The 17,620-nt window shown below is 51.9% G+C and overlaps 8 protein-coding genes across 8 annotated transcripts; 4 read left to right on the top strand and 4 right to left on the bottom strand.

The window, feature by feature from the left end:
- Window positions 1-501: 501 nt before the first annotated feature.
- On the bottom strand, window positions 502-1,402 carry CC77DRAFT_923615 (prenyl cysteine carboxyl methyltransferas-like protein Ste14; the record flags this gene model as incomplete). The annotated part of the gene is made up of 2 exons (XM_018533747.1): window positions 502-587; window positions 637-1,402. The coding sequence occupies 2 exons, from the start codon at window positions 1,400-1,402 to the stop codon at window positions 502-504; spliced, it is 852 nt and encodes a 283-aa protein (XP_018391501.1).
- Window positions 1,403-1,801: 399 nt separating this feature from the next.
- CC77DRAFT_1027194 (maltose O-acetyltransferas-like protein) lies at window positions 1,802-2,537 on the top strand (the record flags this gene model as incomplete). Its single annotated transcript, XM_018526358.1, has 2 exons — window positions 1,802-1,962; window positions 2,018-2,537. 2 exons carry the CDS (start codon window positions 1,802-1,804, stop codon window positions 2,535-2,537), a joined length of 681 nt encoding a protein of 226 aa, XP_018391500.1.
- Window positions 2,538-3,633: 1,096 nt separating this feature from the next.
- On the top strand, window positions 3,634-5,031 carry CC77DRAFT_924128 (hypothetical protein; the record flags this gene model as incomplete). Its single annotated transcript, XM_018533788.1, has 3 exons — window positions 3,634-3,696; window positions 3,781-4,450; window positions 4,715-5,031. 3 exons carry the CDS (start codon window positions 3,634-3,636, stop codon window positions 5,029-5,031), a joined length of 1,050 nt encoding a protein of 349 aa, XP_018391499.1.
- A 2,780-nt stretch (window positions 5,032-7,811) lies between these two features.
- On the top strand, window positions 7,812-10,816 carry CC77DRAFT_978630 (hypothetical protein; the record flags this gene model as incomplete). Its single annotated transcript, XM_018536007.1, has 2 exons — window positions 7,812-7,874; window positions 8,081-10,816. 2 exons carry the CDS (start codon window positions 7,812-7,814, stop codon window positions 10,772-10,774), a joined length of 2,757 nt encoding a protein of 918 aa, XP_018391498.1. The 3' UTR covers window positions 10,775-10,816.
- CC77DRAFT_23691 (epoxide hydrolase-like protein) lies at window positions 10,817-11,959 on the bottom strand. Its single transcript, XM_018530786.1, has one exon. It carries the CDS (start codon window positions 11,852-11,854, stop codon window positions 10,859-10,861), a length of 996 nt encoding a protein of 331 aa, XP_018391497.1. The 5' UTR covers window positions 11,855-11,959; the 3' UTR covers window positions 10,817-10,858.
- A 568-nt stretch (window positions 11,960-12,527) lies between these two features.
- On the top strand, window positions 12,528-13,740 carry CC77DRAFT_23693 (DUF55-domain-containing protein). Its single transcript, XM_018530787.1, has one exon. It carries the CDS (start codon window positions 12,826-12,828, stop codon window positions 13,657-13,659), a length of 834 nt encoding a protein of 277 aa, XP_018391496.1. The 5' UTR covers window positions 12,528-12,825; the 3' UTR covers window positions 13,660-13,740.
- CC77DRAFT_1015413 (alpha/beta-hydrolase) lies at window positions 13,601-15,703 on the bottom strand. The gene has a single exon (XM_018524020.1). The coding sequence runs from the start codon at window positions 15,550-15,552 to the stop codon at window positions 13,822-13,824; it is 1,731 nt and encodes a 576-aa protein (XP_018391495.1). The 5' UTR covers window positions 15,553-15,703; the 3' UTR covers window positions 13,601-13,821.
- A 73-nt stretch (window positions 15,704-15,776) lies between these two features.
- On the bottom strand, window positions 15,777-17,588 carry CC77DRAFT_23794 (monooxygenase). Its single transcript, XM_018530793.1, has one exon. It carries the CDS (start codon window positions 17,279-17,281, stop codon window positions 16,001-16,003), a length of 1,281 nt encoding a protein of 426 aa, XP_018391494.1. The 5' UTR covers window positions 17,282-17,588; the 3' UTR covers window positions 15,777-16,000.
- Between the last annotated feature and the right edge of the window lie 32 nt (window positions 17,589-17,620).

Below are 17,620 nucleotides of genomic sequence, written 5' to 3'. Positions count from 1 at the left end.
GATGAGATGCCAAAGTAGTAGTTGACATAAGAGCGCACACACCACCCATGCACATATTGATATAGCAATGACAGGTAGAAAACTCTTGCTAGGTATGATGAAATAGAAGAGCATTCATGAGTTAAAACTGAGCTGAGACAACGGCAAGACTGTGCTCTAGCAGACGCAGGCGGTGACAGAAATAGAAACGAGCTCAGAAGAAGAACGAATCCCACGTACGATGGCACTGTTCACCTTATTCCGCCCGCGAATCCAGCACGAATGTGAGGATTTACACCATTTACGCGTTCAGTGTGCCAGATGTGGAGACCTACTCACGTCTATCTACTCATGTATCCCTGTTGAAATACAAATATAGAGAGACTTTGCGGCTTCCACGGGTTTAGGTAGAAAAGATAAGAGAAAAAGAAAAAGGATTTAGTGATGAGACGACGTCGTCGTGTTACGAGATTCATCATACTCATCTAACAATCCACACTGACCGTGTCATTCAACAGGTGATTAGATAAAAGGTATCCAAACGCGAGTTCGTGCCCTGTACGCCTCGTACTCATTGCCGAAGAATTTAATTAGGAACTTTTCCTCATCTGTATTGAGTGAGCCACCATGCTTGCGCGACGAAGAGAAGGGACTTACGAGTAATTCGCTTCATAAAGAAGTACCATAACACACCAGTAAATCCAAAGAAGCAGACAGTATTGCCAAGCATAATCTGTGTCCCAATGCCCCACCAGAAGAAGCCAAAATATGAAGGGTGACGGAAGTAGCGATAAACACCATGAGTTACCAACTCATGTCCGTCGTTCTTACGCGATTGAACTTGGTGGTTGAAGTTGGTGCCCGCTTGCATCATAGCCGTACTACGAACAGCTTGTCCCACCGCGATCATCGCTATGCCCAATGCGATCAACCACGGTGGGTGGATCGTTGATTGATAACCGGGGAAAAAATACGATGTTACAAGCGTCTCAACGAAGGCCACCGCGTGGGCTTGTCGGTATTGGTCGCCATTTGTGAGTAGAAAGGAATCGATGTATGCGATCGGGGTGTTGTAGGCGGCTGTCGTGTAGAACTCGAGGAAGTGGAAAAGAGAGAGCGTGCTGAGGAACAAAAACGGTCGCCATAGATGGCTGCCGTTGTATGCGAGCAGAACAGTGCCGAACAGACCAAAAGCCAGAGCGCATCCTAGGCAGAAAGCACGCACAGCGATGCCCGAAAGCGAGCGCTTGCCGTGACGGAAGAACTCGGGCGCAATAGCATTCTGGGGTTTGGTCTGGACGTTCGATGCTTCTCTAGCGCGCAGCTCCTGATCAAGCTCTGGAGTCCATTTCCCGTTCTCACTCGGTCGATTCGTGGGTAGGGAGATATCGATACCGGAGGAGAGCGAGCCGTTCGAAGACATGGCAATCGTGGATAGGTAGATATCGGCTATGCAGGGACTCTGGCGTCGAATAACAAGACGAGCGAAGAAACTCAAGGCATGTTTCTAAAGGCTTGCAACGGGACCTAAGTACGCGACCAACATCCAGCCGTGTGGCTTGTGAGGAAGTTGAGCTGAACAATAGTAAGAGGTGGGCGACTCAGTCACTTTTGCCTTGGCTCCTGCGCGTCCCGTCTTGCCAGGTGGGACCTCGGAGTCAGCCGATGAGATCATCGCGCTAGTCCAAGCGTGCCTTAGTGCCGTGATACCTGGCATTCGCAACTTCTACTTCGACATGTGTTTGTTTATCCACATCGGCTTCATAGCCATCACACCAGCTCCAAGATCAAGTGCTAGATCCTCACAATTCCAGAGGCAAACATGGAGATTTCGGAGAACAAGCAGCGCATGGCCCGCGGCGAACTCTACCATGCCTTCACGCCTGAGCTCACAGCAGAGCGTGCACGAAGCAGACAAGCCTGCACTCGCTATAACAATGCTGGCGATGTATCACGGAGGAAGCTGACTGAGCTTTTCCGAGAGTATGTGCAACTATTTGATTGCTCTTCAGCAGACTTCTTCTTATACTCCAACTAGCATCATCCAAGACAAAACCCCTCTTCCTCCAATGGCATCTTCAGAAGACGAGGATGCGAAGCTGTTCGAGAATGATCCTTGGGTCGAACCGCCAGTCATCATGGATTATGGATATAATGTCCGCCTAGGCAACAACGTTTTTATCAACTTTAACGCCGTTTTCCTCGACACCTGCCTAACTACCGTTGGTTCACGCACGCTTGTTGGACCGAACGTCCACTTCTACTCGGCTACTCATCCTCTCGACCCAGCTGTCCGTAACGGCACTAGGGGGCCTGAAATGGGCAAGGAAATACATATCGGAGAGGATTGCTGGATTGGTGGCAATGTTTGCATACTGCCTGGCGTCGTGATAGGCAAAGGCAGTGTGGTCGGCGCTGGGAGTGTCGTTACGAAGAGCGTGCCAGACTTCACTGTTGTCGCTGGTAACCCAGCTAAATTCATCCGAAAGATCGAAACTGAGATGGACGCCGAACAGAAGAACATGAAATCTGGTGAGCAGAACAATATGGAGTGCTAACCTGTGCATTAGTCGCGTGTGCAACAAGTCACTTGCTCGTCACGAGGAGCAGTTTCACGTATTGCACTCAGCCTATCGGGTTCGTACTCGGACTGTGAGCTACATTTGGCATGACATGCAAGAAGAAAAAAAGTCACAGTCGCATAAACCTTCCCATGTACCTCTACCGTTTCTGCCACTGATACACCAGACGTTGTTGCAGCGCGCTCTAGCGCGTTCTAGCGCGTCGTTCCGCTTCTCGGAGGCATTTCCAAAACGAAGCAATTACTGAAAGCATGCCTCCAAATTATCTCCAGAGTTTGCAACGCGGGCACGTCTTGGAAGGCTCCGATGCGATATCTGTTGTAATCTCAAGAGGATACTTGCAACACGTTGTTCGCATATGTACTTGCTTCCGCACCCCAATAGATCGAGCACGATCAACCCGAAAGCTTAGCTATCCACTCCACCACTATGGTGCGCGATCAAGTCGTGAGAGTATGTGACAGCAACTCGGCAACCTGTGTCGATCTGGGACAAATGTGGGGCGTTTAGACTAAGATTCAACATAAGATCTGATGATCGTCCGCAAGCTTCGGGCGCCAAGACCGACGAAACCGGTTCCCAGACGCCGCCAAAACAATGACATCGGCTCGCCAAACACCAATGACTAATTCATCTTCCATGCACGACATGGCGCACCCTGCGAAATGCCCCGTTTGTGTTTGGGACTGGAGTTCGGCTTCGCCTGTTTCGAGAGTTTCGACAGTTTGGAGGCGCCTGATTCACCCTATGGCATACTTCGAAACTACCAGATCAAGCTATTCGTGTGCTACCTGACTGAATGCCAAGAGCTTAGGAGCTTTGAAGCTCCATCCCCAGACTGCTACGATGCATAGGCCTGCACACCATCATGCCTTGACGGCAAGGCCATCCGAAATGGTAACAGAGATGGTACAAATACCACAGCTCCCAACACCCAGATAAACTTCATCGGACTGGTTCCTCACTCACTAAGGCTAATATCTTCTACTCTGCATCTCCAGCATTTCTTACTCTCTTTCATATCCTTACTCATAATCTTATTCCACTCGACAGAACCAATCTCACAGTCAAAATGAAGTACATTCTCATCGCCTCTCTCCTCACCTCCGCGGCTTACGCTGCTCCTTTCGCCCAGGTCCAGGGTGGTAACGGCGGTAACGGCAACACTGCCGCCGCTGCAACTAACCAACAAACCGGAAACCAGGGCGGTCAAACCCAGGCTGGCAACCAGCAACAGCAGCAAGGCGCGCAGACAGGAAACCAGCAGCAGCAGCAACAGCAGGGTGCCACCAACACCCCTACTGGTCTCGGTGCCGGTATCCAAAATGGACAGACTCCCACTGCCAACGACCTCGCCACCGCCGTCTCCAACTGGATGGCCGACACTTCAATGGTCTCCAACTTCCTCAACACTGGAGCTAGCATCCAGAACAACGTCCAGTTCAAGCAGGCTGCTACAGTTGCCTTCAACGCAGAGGTCGATGAGCTGAACCACAAGGCCATCATCGATGCTGCCAACGGTCAGATGCCCAACGTTATTGCGGCCAACAGCACACTCGCTACTGGTGGTTCGTTCCAGGATGTCGTCGACAAGCTTCAGCAGATGTCTGTTCAGGGTATGGCTGCCGCTGGAAACATCGACTTGATCAACCAAAACCGCTGTGTCAACGTCCTCCCCAACATCGATGCTTACATGGCTTCTACTGGATCCACCTCCCAGGCGGTTCGCCCCACCGTCTGCGACCAGACCGGTGTTGCTGGTGGTGTTCAGGGAACTGGCGCTACTCAGCCCGGCGCCCCTGCAGGTAGCCCTGCTGCTGCCTTTGCCGCTGCTCAGGCTCTTGCTCAAGGAACTGGTAATGGCCTGGTTCAGAACACTGGCGCTGCTGGTGCCGCCACAGGCACTCAGGGAACTCAGGGAACTCAGGGAACTCAGGGCACTACTGGAACTCAGGGTACTACTGGAACTCAGGGTACTACTGGAACTCAGGGCACTACTGGAACTCAGGGTACTCAGGGAACTGCGGGAACTGCTACAGGTACCACCGGCACCGCAACCAACAACGGACAAACTCCTCAGCAAGCCGCTGGCATCACCCCTACCAACGGCCAAGCACCCCAAGGAACGACTGGTGTCCAAGCTCCTCAACAAGGCTCTCAGGGTACTACCGGACAGCAGACCCCTCAACAAGGTCAACAAACTGGCCAACAGCAGGGTCAGCAGGCTGGTCAGCAGACCCAACAGGGTCAACAGAACGGCCAGCAGACTCAGCAGAACGGCCAGCAGCCAGGCAATGGCGCCGCTGCCGGACAACAGACTCAAGGCCAGACTCAAAATGGTGCTAACCAGCAGCAACAGGCTGGCAACGGCGCCGCTGCTGGACAACAATCTCAGGGACAGAATGCGGGTCAGGCATCTGGCCGCAACGGCGGCAACGGAGCCAAGGGCGGCAACAACAACAACAACTAAGCACTGCGCTTACGAGTTTATGAAGAGAACGAGTCTAATGGCTTGCAAGGCGAGGGCGATGTGCTGGTCACTAGCCAATCAGTCTTTTCTGTATATAAAGATCAGGTCAGACGTCTAATGGTTGGAACATGTATTTAGTATTGTATGTAAGAGGAGAGTTATTCGCTGGAAATGTAGATAAAGAAGGTATTAGCCTGCCGACTACATGTTTGTTACCATTTATTGAAAGTGTGAGTCATGTGATGCAGAATGAATTCATGAAACACGATCTTTCGAACCCTGATCGATGACAAAACCAAAGCATACCCGGAATGTATACGCTGCCTAATAAATATTCAGGCTGGGAAGCAAAACATCGTGAATACCTTGAGGATACTTTGGATGAAGTGTGGAGGTAACGCATGCTAGTAAACACTGATCAGCGTATTCACGAATTACTGCTATAGAAGTGTGGACTTTGTCAACGATAGGATTCTATAGTCAGAATCGCACTGTGCTTCCGTCGCAATGCTCTTGTGTTTGATTGTAATTCTCTAGAATTGAACCCAAGATGAGAGTGATGTGCGGCTCTGGAATCACTCTAGTGGATGGAACTAATCTGACAAAGACATGGGCATGAGTCTGCTTCGGAGAAAATTTCATGATGATATTTGACTGCTTCAATGTATACTATGAGCACTATTGGCATGCCATACGCTAGCTTGGTTGCTACTGGGGCAACGGGGTAGCATCTTTATCGTCCGTATCGTGCTTCGTCACTACGAGCTAAAGTCATGCATTGGTGGCGATGTGATGAAGTTAACCATGACTACCGTAGATAGCAAGAACTCAGTCTTGAAAACCGATACAGAAAGACATGAAGAGAATGAAGCACTGAAGTATTTTCCTTTCTAGTATCCCGCTGAATTCCATCAATCCCTACGCTTTTCCCTCGAAGCATGTCCTTGTCTACCCTTAGACGAACCATGCGTAAACTAACCACACCGACATTCTCATTCTCATTCTAATAAGGCCAGTTGGACATCCCGGATGACTCGTCTCTTCTTGTTGTTAACGTTCTCGTGCACATTTGCAGGCGCGGCATGCATCCTTGTGGCTGTTGTTACCGGAACCTTTTTCCAGTGCCAAGTATCCGCTGGTTCGTCCACGAGCTTTACAAGATCTCGAATAGATGTGTTCATGCTGGGCCTGTCGAGCGGAAGTTCGAAAGATCCGTGTAGCACTGGGTCTGTGGAGTATTCGCAGTGAACATCTTGGATGAACTCGAGGGTGATCACGCTGCGGTGCATGATGTCCATTGTCGAGATGAGCTTGCTGATCCAGACCCGAGCCCAATCTTTGCGGGCCATGAGTGTTCGCAGATCGACCGTACCTGGTGAGGTCTGCAGTGATGACGCCGAGAACCTCCTTGGCGAAGCCATCAGGCAGATACCCGTAGTGTACGGCCAAGATGCGAGCAATGCTCATTGCGTGGTCACGCTTGTGTTGGCCTCCGCCGATCAGGGTTTCGTACTGGTCGCTGACAGTCTGGATCCTGTCTTCCGCGATGGTAACGAGCTCTTTCTTGAGGATATATGGCTTTATCTGTGGGTATACCAAAGGTAATTCGGTGAAAGCTGGAGGCATGATGATGTTGATGATGATGATTATAATGGAAGAGCAGTTACGAAGCTGTAAGAGTATTTGTCAGTGGAGATGTGGAGGATACACCCATGAAGATGCTGACTTTATATGGCCACCTATAAATCGACTTCACCTAAGGTCTGCCCGCTCTTCTCTCACCTAGCCATGTGCATGTCTACAAAAGTATACCAAAGATGACGCAACGCAGAAAACTGTCTCTTACTTGTGCCTCACCTGTATCTATATGAGGTGAGGGGAAGATATGAAATGAAATCCGACTACCTCTTCATTGTCTCCATTCTCTTAACCCACATATATCCCCTGTGCTCTTGGCTAACATGACAAACTTACCCAAAAGTTACATGCGTTGTTGCTACTCATCATAATGTCATGTACTTATTGATCGACTATCAACAGATTGATGATATCCTCTCATATATATGGATATAACTACCATCACGATCTCTCCAATGAGATGGAGCTATAAAGCTTAATCGATCTCGCCAAAACTGGAATAGTCCTATTGGCCTGGGGTTTTAAAACCTCAGGCATGAACATGTGGATACCTGATATCCCAGACGGCGTCTTGCCTGTTGTGACCCGTTGATCTGGATCGTGTTTTGGGTGTGCTGTGGTCGGGACGTAGTTGCATTGGTTGTAGCGCAGGTGAAACCATGTATCAAACGTCATTTGCTGCAGGGCTAGAAAGCTTAACAGGAGGCCAAGATGGGAGGGTTCGAGACGATAGACGTGCGAGGCAGCTATAGTGTTGGCGACATATCAATTCATGTTTGCTTTCCCGACATGTGCTGTCGGGTTGAGAGGCATGGTAGGTGCGTCGCCGTCTCTCACCGACTCTGGATACGTGACACGTCGGCAAGGCGCGTGACGTACCGACATGGAGAGACGGGGGCTCTTTGCGGTAAGAAACATAAGGCTGCAGCGGGCCGATGAATACATGTACTTTTGCTGCTGGGTTGGCGCAGGGTGCAGATGCGCTGGCATGGTATGACGCCTCTTCCAAGTAATAGAGAGGCTCGCCAAGTGCATGGTTGTTGCATCGAGTCGCTGACCGCACGAGCTGAGCTAGCTAGACGGCAACCTCATAGCCAGGCAGCTAATGACGACGGCTCTTGACCAACAGTTTGCGACGAACCATGGCTGAGGCCGAGCGCGCTGGCGGAGTACAGGGCGATCTGGAGAAGGAACTGACGTGCTCGGTAAGTCGAGGTTCAAGTTTGTGGTGTTGGCGAGTGGGGTGTCGTCGCATCGACGGGTGCGTGGACGAGGATTTGCAGCTTCACGACTGTGGGCGAGTTCGAGAGCATGTTGAGATAAGAGACTGGGTCGCTCCTTCCGAGTCTCTCCAAGGTTCTTGGGGCCCGCTCAACGACGAGGATGCGCCTGCTAACTCGGCCGTGTTCAGATCTGTACCGACCTCCTCTACCAGCCGCTCACCCTCCTCGACTGCCTTCACACCTTCTGCGGCGCCTGCCTGAAGGAATGGTTCGCCTTCCAAGCCTCGACCGCCACATCCATACACCCCTACACCTGCCCCTCCTGCCGCGCCTCGGTGCGCACCACCCAGCCCAATGCCACCGTCACCACGCTGCTTGATATATTCCTAAAATCGAATCCCCAGAGAGGCAAGAGTGCCGAGGAGAAGACGGCAGACCGCAACAAGTACAAGCCGGGCGACAATGTGCTGCCCAAGCTCAGACGGCGCGATGAGCGCGATGACGTCGATCAGCGCATGCTCGAGGAGGCCCAGCAGCTGAGTCTGAGAGACGTGGGCATACCGGGCAGCAGCAGGACCAGTCTGGAACCCCCGAGGGAGCGCAGGCGGAGGGAGAGAAGTCGCGACACGAGCAGGGAATCTCGTAGGGCGCGGGACGAAAGGCGCTCTACCAGCCAGAACCCGCCCGGCGCATCGCCATCCAGAGCCGTTATACCTCCCAGGGCCATTGAACACCAGTCCAGCCTGCGTTCTTTGCTGAGCGCCTCCGACCTCGACGCGGAAGACGTGGACGAGGACCTCGTGCGGCAGGTGCTGGAAGAGCTGGTGTCTGAAGGCGTGGATTTGAACCAGATTGGCACTGCACAGGAGGAAGAAATTACAGAGAGGATAGCCGAAGCTGTGCGACGACGTCAGGCAGAGCGACATGCAGAAAGACAGCGCGAGAGGAGAGAAAGGAGGGAGCGTCTGGCAAGAGAGGGCTTGATGAGCTCGTCATCTTCATCGCTGTTGCCTCAACCCATGCGAAGCCCTCTTACGCGCGACGAGGAAGCAGCACGCAGAAGAAGGCACGGCCGTTCGGAAAGCGGCGCGTCGACACCTCAGACGGCAGTAGGACCGCCCATATCTAGACCTGGTCTCATCGATGCTGCGAACCGAGGCGGACGAGCACCACGCCAGCGATCTTCAAGTCAGGGAAGCTCTCGATCGGCAAGAAGAGCAGAGCGTCCTACGCCTGTCTCTGCGACCTCCCAGAACAACAGTAGTGGCGAGCGGCAGTCGTCATCAGAACATGCGCGACCAAGGCCACGCCGTCAGTCCGACAACCAGCAGAGAAGTAGGCTTGATGTCCGCGAACAGTTTCGCATCAGCCTTCACGCCAACACCAGCGCCATCAACGTAGTCTCAAGCCCCAACTCACCCCAGAGCCTTGGCTTCGATCTACCTAACAGCGGCAGTCCGACGAGTTCTCTAGCTACAGTCGGTACTTCGGCTGTACCCCAATCTTCCTCCACCCCAGCCATAACGCCATTCCAGCCCCCTACGTCTAGGCGTACTACAGATCCCAGCAGAGCTGTGTTGCCACGATCCTCCAACAGTAGCACTCCCCCGTTATTGTCACCTCCCCCCTTTCCTCGCTCCACTACCGATCCAACTGTGAGCGAGTCTCGATCAAGACAAGCTTCGGGCTCATCATTAGGTGCTCCTGTTGTGTACAACGAGCCGCACATAGCGTGCCAACGATGTGGTAAGAATGACATACAGTACGAGCTTCACTACAACTGTGAACGTTGCGATGATGGAGAGTATGATATATGCCTCCGCTGCTACCGTCTCGGTAGAGGATGCAAGCATTGGTATGGTTTTGGCTGGACTGCCTGGCCGCGATACGAACGAGAAGCACCCGAAGGTGGCTATCCGCCAAATCATGAGCACCCCCATATCCTTGTTGGACATCGGTATCGCAGGCCTATGACACCATTGACAGAATCTACAACGCCGCCACATGTGCTTATGAGCGAGGACAATCCCAGGGAAAGGGTGGAAATTGGAGTCTTCTGCGACATGTGCAAGGCATACGCCAATGCCTGCTACTGGAAGTGCGACTACTGCAACGAAGGCGACTGGGGCTATTGCAATGATTGCGTTAACCAAGGCCATCATTGCACGCATCCCCTTGTTCCCGTCGCTCGCAAGACAAGGGACTCGCAATCAATTACGGATACTACTCCATCAGCGCCCTCAACGCCACGGCAAGACGGACATCTGGCTCCACCAGACCACGACGCAGTACCTACAACTCCTCCGTTGACACCGAAGACAGCATCTCTTATGCGTGGCCCTGGCTACTTTACCATTGCGAATTCCATCTTCCGACCTCTGACGTTCACGACCTTGTGTAATATATGCAGTTATCCCATTCCGCCGTCAAACACGAGATACCACTGTCTAAAGTGTAATGCCGGGGATTACGATATATGTATGAGCTGCTATCACAAGCTCGTCGTTAGCGGTCGTATTGCCAAGGAAGACGGTGTAAGCGGATGGCGCAAGTGTCTCCGCAGCCACCGCATGTATATTGTAGGATTTGAAGACCGTGATGGCGCACAAAGACGCATGGTTGTGCGCGATCTCGTAGGTGGTTACGCGCTCAAAGAAGAAGAGGAGATGGCAAGAGTACAACGGTATCCACCAGACGGAGGAGTAGGACTAAGACTGCTAGCTAGATGGGGCTACCTACCAGACGAAGGGGTAGAAGACGAACTATCTTTCCCTCGAGGAGCAGAGATAAGAGAAGCAGCCGATATCAACGGCGACTGGTATTGGGGTGTTTACTGTGGTGTTGGAAGACTGTTTCCTGCAAATCATGTCACAGCTGTCTAAATGATCCAATGTAGAGAATGAAAAACCACGTATCAAACGACCTTATGTTATTGTTCGTCCAATTTGTTCACAATACTACATCATTCACTGCGCAAACTTTCGCTTCAACCACTCCTCCAGTCTCGACACTACCTCTGCAGGCTTCTCATACGTCACCCAATGCGCCGCATCAATCATCTCCGACTGTTCCAATTGCGGTAACAAGCCCTTTTGTATACTCTCATACATGGCTTCAGGCCTGCACACAATATCTTGCTTGCATCCGATATAGAGCGATGGGACGTTGACTATCTCCCTCCCCTCAGGTAACTTGGCATCACTCTCATGCTGCAGATTCGTCGTCGTAGCCTTGTACCAGCACACCGGTGCTTCAAAGCCATCACGCTGCATCCGCTCGATGAAAGTTTTCTTGAACTCAGCATCTTGCGCGTAAGGTCGGAGGTTGAAAGTAGGTTCGGTCTTTCCGGTAAGGACGTTCCGCATACTGTCAGGTGTGCAAAAGAACTCTTTCAAGCCATCCTTGTCGTGCATCATGTGGAAGTTCTTCTCTAGACTTTCCTTGAGAAGTTTTGGTCCGTCGGGTGCGGTGAAAAGGTACCAGTATGAGAACAACCGATATCCAAAAACCTTCTCCATCATGTCATTTGCTCCATCTAGATTGAAGGGCTTGCGACCTGGGGCTGTGTACGTGACGTTCAGGTTTACCAAGCCAACTACGCGTTCTGGATGGTAGTTGTATAAGCGGGAAGCAGCGGCGGAACCCCAGTCGTGACCTATGGAGATGCAGTTTTGTGCCTTCTCTGCATCGAGGATTTCGACCATATCGTTGGTCATCTTGTCCCAGGTGTAGGCGGAAGGGTCTGTGGGTTTGTCTGTTCCGTCGTAGCCTAGCATGTCCGGGATGATGATGGGGTGGTTTAGAGAGCGCAGGGGCGTCGCGACTTGTGCCCACATGGCGGCATGGTCGGGGTAGCCATGTTGGAAGAGTAGAGTCGGAAGAGAAGCGGAGCCGGGAGAGGTGTAGTAGGTGTATGTGATTCCTCGAGAGGTTTTGAGCGTCTTTTTGGTGAATGCTTCCATTGCTGCGTATCCGGCGTGATGTATTCAGGATGTCTTGTTAGAATTGATGTGCAACTAAGGGCGAAAGCTGTACTATGTATACCAATGCCAAGTCGTATCGAGTTCACCTCGGAGCCTCCGAGAGTGATCTTCTACCTTACAAGTTGAGGTCATGTCGGCCGAGTATTAGTCTTTGCTAGGTAGCTACTACGAGACAAGTGGAACGTTTGTCAACTCATGCGGCCGTAGCGGCAGAGTGGCGGAGGCGGATCCATAACTTCAGTGGAGTTATCCGGCCCCGTTCCTTGAGCTTGGCTATGTTGAGGTAGTCGACCGAATGTGCTATGCAAAGATGCGGCCGCTAGGGGAGAAAGCGGCGATTTAAGATCATGCATAGTGTGGTCTTTGGTGTACGATCTCAACAGAAACCTCCAAGTATCTCATCGTCGCGGCTTAATGTTGATACTTGGTGATCGTGGTAGCTTGTTTGTAAGTTGTGAATTGTGCTTCGCACTCGGTGTGAAAAGACTTGGAAGGTCGAAGAGGCTTCAAGGTCCATGATTACGCCAAAGGCCACGTAAGTACTGTTTCTTGAACACTCCACCACGAATGAGCCGAGGTACTTCGGTTTCAGGAAGGACCGTCTGAATGTGGAATTTATTATCCGCACTGTGGACGGTCGCGCGAATGGTCTTGACCTGGGGAGACGTCTAGGTGGTCCTATCACAGAGCATGGCGAGCAGTACCGTTGTTGGATGACCAAAGTTGTGTCCATGATCATTAATCTAGTACAGCTTGCGCGATGTTCCCAGCTCGGCAGCATGTGCTGTGTTGAGATGTGGAGCATTTTATAGATCTGGGGGTGTACAGGGCTGAGGGGGATCAGATGCCAGCCAATGGCGTCATAGCAGCAGCCGTCCTCGTCGGCTGCACGCTCGCGCCGCACAGCATACCAACGTCCACAACCATTGCAACTCTACCACAACCTCGTCATGGCTGGCACACGAAGATCTACGCGTCAAACGGTGGCAGCAGCACCGAAGTACAACGAAGATGATGATTCATCCACAGCAGAAGTACAATCCAAGCGCAGCGCCAAAAAGACGACGCGTCGCAAGCGCGATCGTGAAGATGAAGACGCAGACGAAGAAATAGCAGACAACAGCCCTCTGCCGCCTAAGAAAGCCGCCACGGCCAAAGCCAAGGCTTCAAAAGCGAAACCAAGTCCAGACACATCCGCGCCAAAATCCAAGACCAACCCTCCACCCGCCCCTTCCTCACCCACAAACCGCGACGCGAACGGCGCTCAAGAAGTCTACTGGCTCCTGAAAGCCGAGCCTCTCCCCCGCTACGAGAACGGCGTAAACGTCGCCTTCTCCATCTCTGACCTGCGCGCCTGCACAGAACCGGAGCCTTGGGGCGGCGTTCGCAATCCCCAAGCACGCAACAACATGCAAGCCATGCGCAAAGGCGACCTAGGCTTCTTCTACCACTCCAATGCCAAGCCCTCTGGTATTGTAGGCATACTGCGTGTAGTTGAAGAAGCCAAAGTTGACGAGACGGCATTTGATCCCAAGGATCCTTATTATGATAAGAAGAGCGTCAGGGAGAATCCTAAGTGGTACTGTGTGGGCGTCGAGTTTGTGAGAGAGTTCGATGACATTGTAGATTTGGCGAGAATAAAAGAGTATGCAAAGGAGGGGCCATTGAGGGATATGCAGCTCGTTACAAATTCTAGATTGAGTGTGAATAGGGTGAGGAAGGAAGAGTGGGAGTTTATAATGGAGTTGGTTGATGGGGCGAACAAGAACGATAAGACCGAGTAGGAAGATAGCGGTTGAGGAAGTGTGATTACTCTGAGGTTGGATTCAAGATACCCCTTGTGCCGTTACTCCTAAACGCTATTTGGCCTATTTATTTCTCTCTGGATCATATACTCTGCATTGGCCAAAGACATCTACATTCCATCTAGCCGGACCAAACCACTCTCAATACTGAAGTGCCTGGATGATCTTTGGGCTGTTGAAGAAAGCACATCGCTCCTGCAGCTTTTGCTCTGCCATCTCCTGGGTCGCATTCGCTATGCCCAGCGCGCTGTTACTCGGATGGGTTCCACCGATCGTCCTGACATACGGACCACCTGGCCGACTATATGCCTCGTCCCAATTCAGCAGCGTAGTTGATTGAGGCCCACTCTCCGCCGGGACTCCATGGCTGACAAATGTGCTCCACGATCGACTTGCTCGCATAGCAAGCTCGTAATCATATTCTGTTGGATCAAAGGGGTAGCCTGACCTGTTATACACCTGCATGCTGTCGAAAATGTACGCAAACTCCGATGTGTGGACAACTCCAAACCCAACAATATCGTCAACGTACTCGAGAATGGGATCTAGAATGGTCTGGTTGAAATTGTAAAAGTAGACTGGCGCTTCGTACTTTTCGTCGATCGCAGCACCGAGATGTAGCGATGGGCACACCATGAGGATGTCACGGAAGATTCGCGCTGAGCGGTAGAACTCCGCCGTCAGATTTACGGTGGTTCCGAATTCCTCTACAGGGTACATGTCCAGTAGCTTGGTCAAGGAATCCTCCGAGAAGGCTGGGAGGTACCCGCGAACAAAATCGTATGTATCTTGCGCGGTCGCAATGGAAGTGTTGGTGTAGACGTTCAGGTCACCTTGCATCCATCCAGACATGAAGGTAGCATTACCGAAGCGTCCTTCTGCGATAAGCTGGCTTGGTGGTGCAGGAAGGAAATCATCGTCCACTTGTGGCAACCAGATATCACCAATATTGTGGGCGATATCACTCTGGTATGTCGCATTCGAGGCCTCAAACAGCGTGTCAGTGTCTAACGCTCGTAGACACTCGATCGTCTCAGGAGCATCCACATCGGTAGTGTTGCATCCCACGTAGTCGACCAATGCAATCATAGCATCCTTGGCAAAAGTACCGGTGATACCAGGCTCGAGGGACTGAGACTGGGCGATACCCCGCTGGAACGGGAGTGGCTTCTCCCCACCGTAAGCCATGATCTGCATTCCGATTGCGAGGCCGCCGGAAGACTGACCGGCAATTGTAATCCTCTCCGGATCCCCACCAAAAGCAGCGATGTTTGTGCGGACCCACTCGATAGCAGCGCGCTGATCACGCAGACCAGCATTCATGCTTCCTTCCTCTTTCAGCGAGTCGGAGTTGGCAAACCCAAAGAATCCAAGACGATAGTTCATGGCCACATGTATGATCGGGTCGCCGTTCTCCACAGATTGCTTAATCATCCCGTCAGGCGCGGTCGTCGGCTCGGTATTACTGGCCCACCAGAAAGATCCTCCATGAATCCATACCAGCACTGGTAGCGGCCCCTTTCCTTGCCTGTCCTCCGCCTTGGGCCTTGCGACATTCAGGTTCAGACAGTCTTCAGAAGTCTCGGTGATGTTGCCCAGTCCGAGGGGTGGGTAGAGTACGCCCAGTGGTTGAGGGCAAGCAGGCCCGGGTTTAGTCGCATCGATAGTAGTGCCTGGAGTATACTCATAGGGAATCGGAGGTTTGAACCTGTTTTCGCCGCTGGTGTCTTGAGCATATGGAATACCCAAGAAGATTTCGATATCGTTGCGTCCGACGCCTACGATGTTGATAGGGTCCTTTGCGTCGCCGAATTGAACACCAGCCGTGGTGGTGACAGCGGCGACGAAGCAGGATAGGGTAGAAAGGTGCATCTTGCAGCCCAATCACTCTTAATCTGTTGCTCCAAAACACGAGGAGGCGACTATGGGGTGCAAAACTCCCGCAATAGGTAAGTGGCGAGGTTATTATGGCTGCGCAAAGACGACATGCAGTTGCTTTAGACACACAGATATCACCTTTGCCCGTGCTAGTTTGCAAGTGGCAGGTGCACGGCTGTGACGTGATAGACGGTAACAGGTGCTAGCCCGGCATTAGACGGCAGTAGCGCGAGCTCATCCGCATCAATGATGCCAACCGCTATGATCCAATTTCTAGTCTGATCGAAAACTACGCCAAACAGGAAAGCCAACGCGAGACATGCATAAACAACCTTGCGCTGACATACCACGTGTAGATAACGTGCCTTCAAGGTTGTTTGCCTGGTCCGTATAACACCAACACAATATACCGACGCTACTACCCGAGCAAAGCGTCCCAACCTTACAACCGCGCTTGTGCACCCCGCAAATCTTTGGCAACTACTTGAAACCTGTCGTAGCAGTCTTTTTCTGCATCAAAGTTCAGCAACCATGCCTCACGTGCTAGGTGAATCGACTCTGGCTTCTTAACGATTTCATCCCAGTCGGCTTTGTGCCATCGCTCGCGCGTCTTCACTCCTGTCGCCTGCGCCTTGTGTACTCTTTCATAACGGATCTTCTCGAATGCACGTACGGCTAGTGGGATGCTTTCCTTGCCAGCGAGTTCGAGACATGCAGCTAGGACGACACCGTCTTCAATGGATTGACTGGCTCCTTGGATGGATGTTGGAAGGAATGGATGCGCTGCATCTCCAATCAAAGCGATGCGTTGTTTTGGGGAAATAAAAGTCGGTAGCGGATCGCGGAAGACGAGTTTGTGATCGATGAGACGTGCGCCTTTTGGTGTCGATCTCACGATCTCTTGTACTATCGGCGCCCATCCTTCGACGTACTTTAGACAATCCTCCACTCTCCCAGGAAACTGCCAGCTCTCTTCGATATTGCCGTCGTCTACGTGGGTAAACACCCAGTTAAACTCTTTGCCGTCTTTGAGCGACGAAACCAGAAAGTGGAGGTCTGGGCCAATGAACCCAGAGTGACTGTCCCTCTCTACAAGGTGCTTCAACATGGGGTTATCTTTGATAGCGTCGCCAGAAAACCACGAGCGATATACAGCGTATCCCGAACTCTTAGGTTTATCATCAAATCCAAGCACGATCTTGCGGCCACGCGAGCGCACCCCTTCGGCTGCGATGACTACGTCAGCAAACATACGCTCCCCATTAGTAACAACACCAGCTCTTTCCGCATCCTCGAAGTAGTCAGTCACACGCTGACCCCATCTGATCTGTACGCCCCGGTCGACAGCATGCTGATGGATGATACTGTACAACTCCCCTCTATGTCCATTGATCCTGGGCCCCCACTCCTTCTCGGCATCAAAACTTTGTCTTGTAACAAACTCCCCTTTCCAGTGGTACAGATCCAGCCACGTTGTTTTCCGTGCAACTTTCTTCATTGCCTCGATGACGCCAGGCCAGCGCTCGAAGTTGCGCGCACCGTTCGGATCGAATGAGATGATATCCCCGAATCGCGTTATTTCCTCTACATCTGCAGCTTTCTCGAGAAGGAGGACTGAGTGACCTTTTCGGTCACATTCTATCGCTGCTGCAATGCCCGCGAAGCCTGCGCCTACTATTATGACGTTGACGCCGGATGAGGGGCGACGGGAGAAGCGCGTCATATCGAAACGAGGTGTGGATTGAAGTCTAGAAGACCAAACAGAGAATACAAATTAGATATGTGAGAAGCGACTGTAACTTACAGTGGCAGGTATATTGATCTTCCTTCTTCCGTGTATACAGTGTGGGGTCGGCTTATATGTACGCCACAAGGATGGCCCCACATGCAGGCTAATTGAAGAGATAGTGGTAGCCGAGAGCTGCTTCTGCGCCCAGCTGCACCCTTCTATATTGCCTGTTTGTTGTCAGGGTTCCTTAAATGTACCATCTAGTGCCCCGTGTGAGTCTGGATTGCATGATGATGTTGCAATGCGCAGCACACTAACATTCGCTCTATCACA

This window comes from Alternaria alternata, assembly GCF_001642055.1.
Source record: "Alternaria alternata strain SRC1lrK2f unplaced genomic scaffold CC77scaffold_1, whole genome shotgun sequence".
Lineage (NCBI taxonomy): Eukaryota > Fungi > Ascomycota > Dothideomycetes > Pleosporales > Pleosporaceae > Alternaria > Alternaria alternata.
This window is presented reverse-complemented; position numbering and strand designations above follow the sequence as displayed.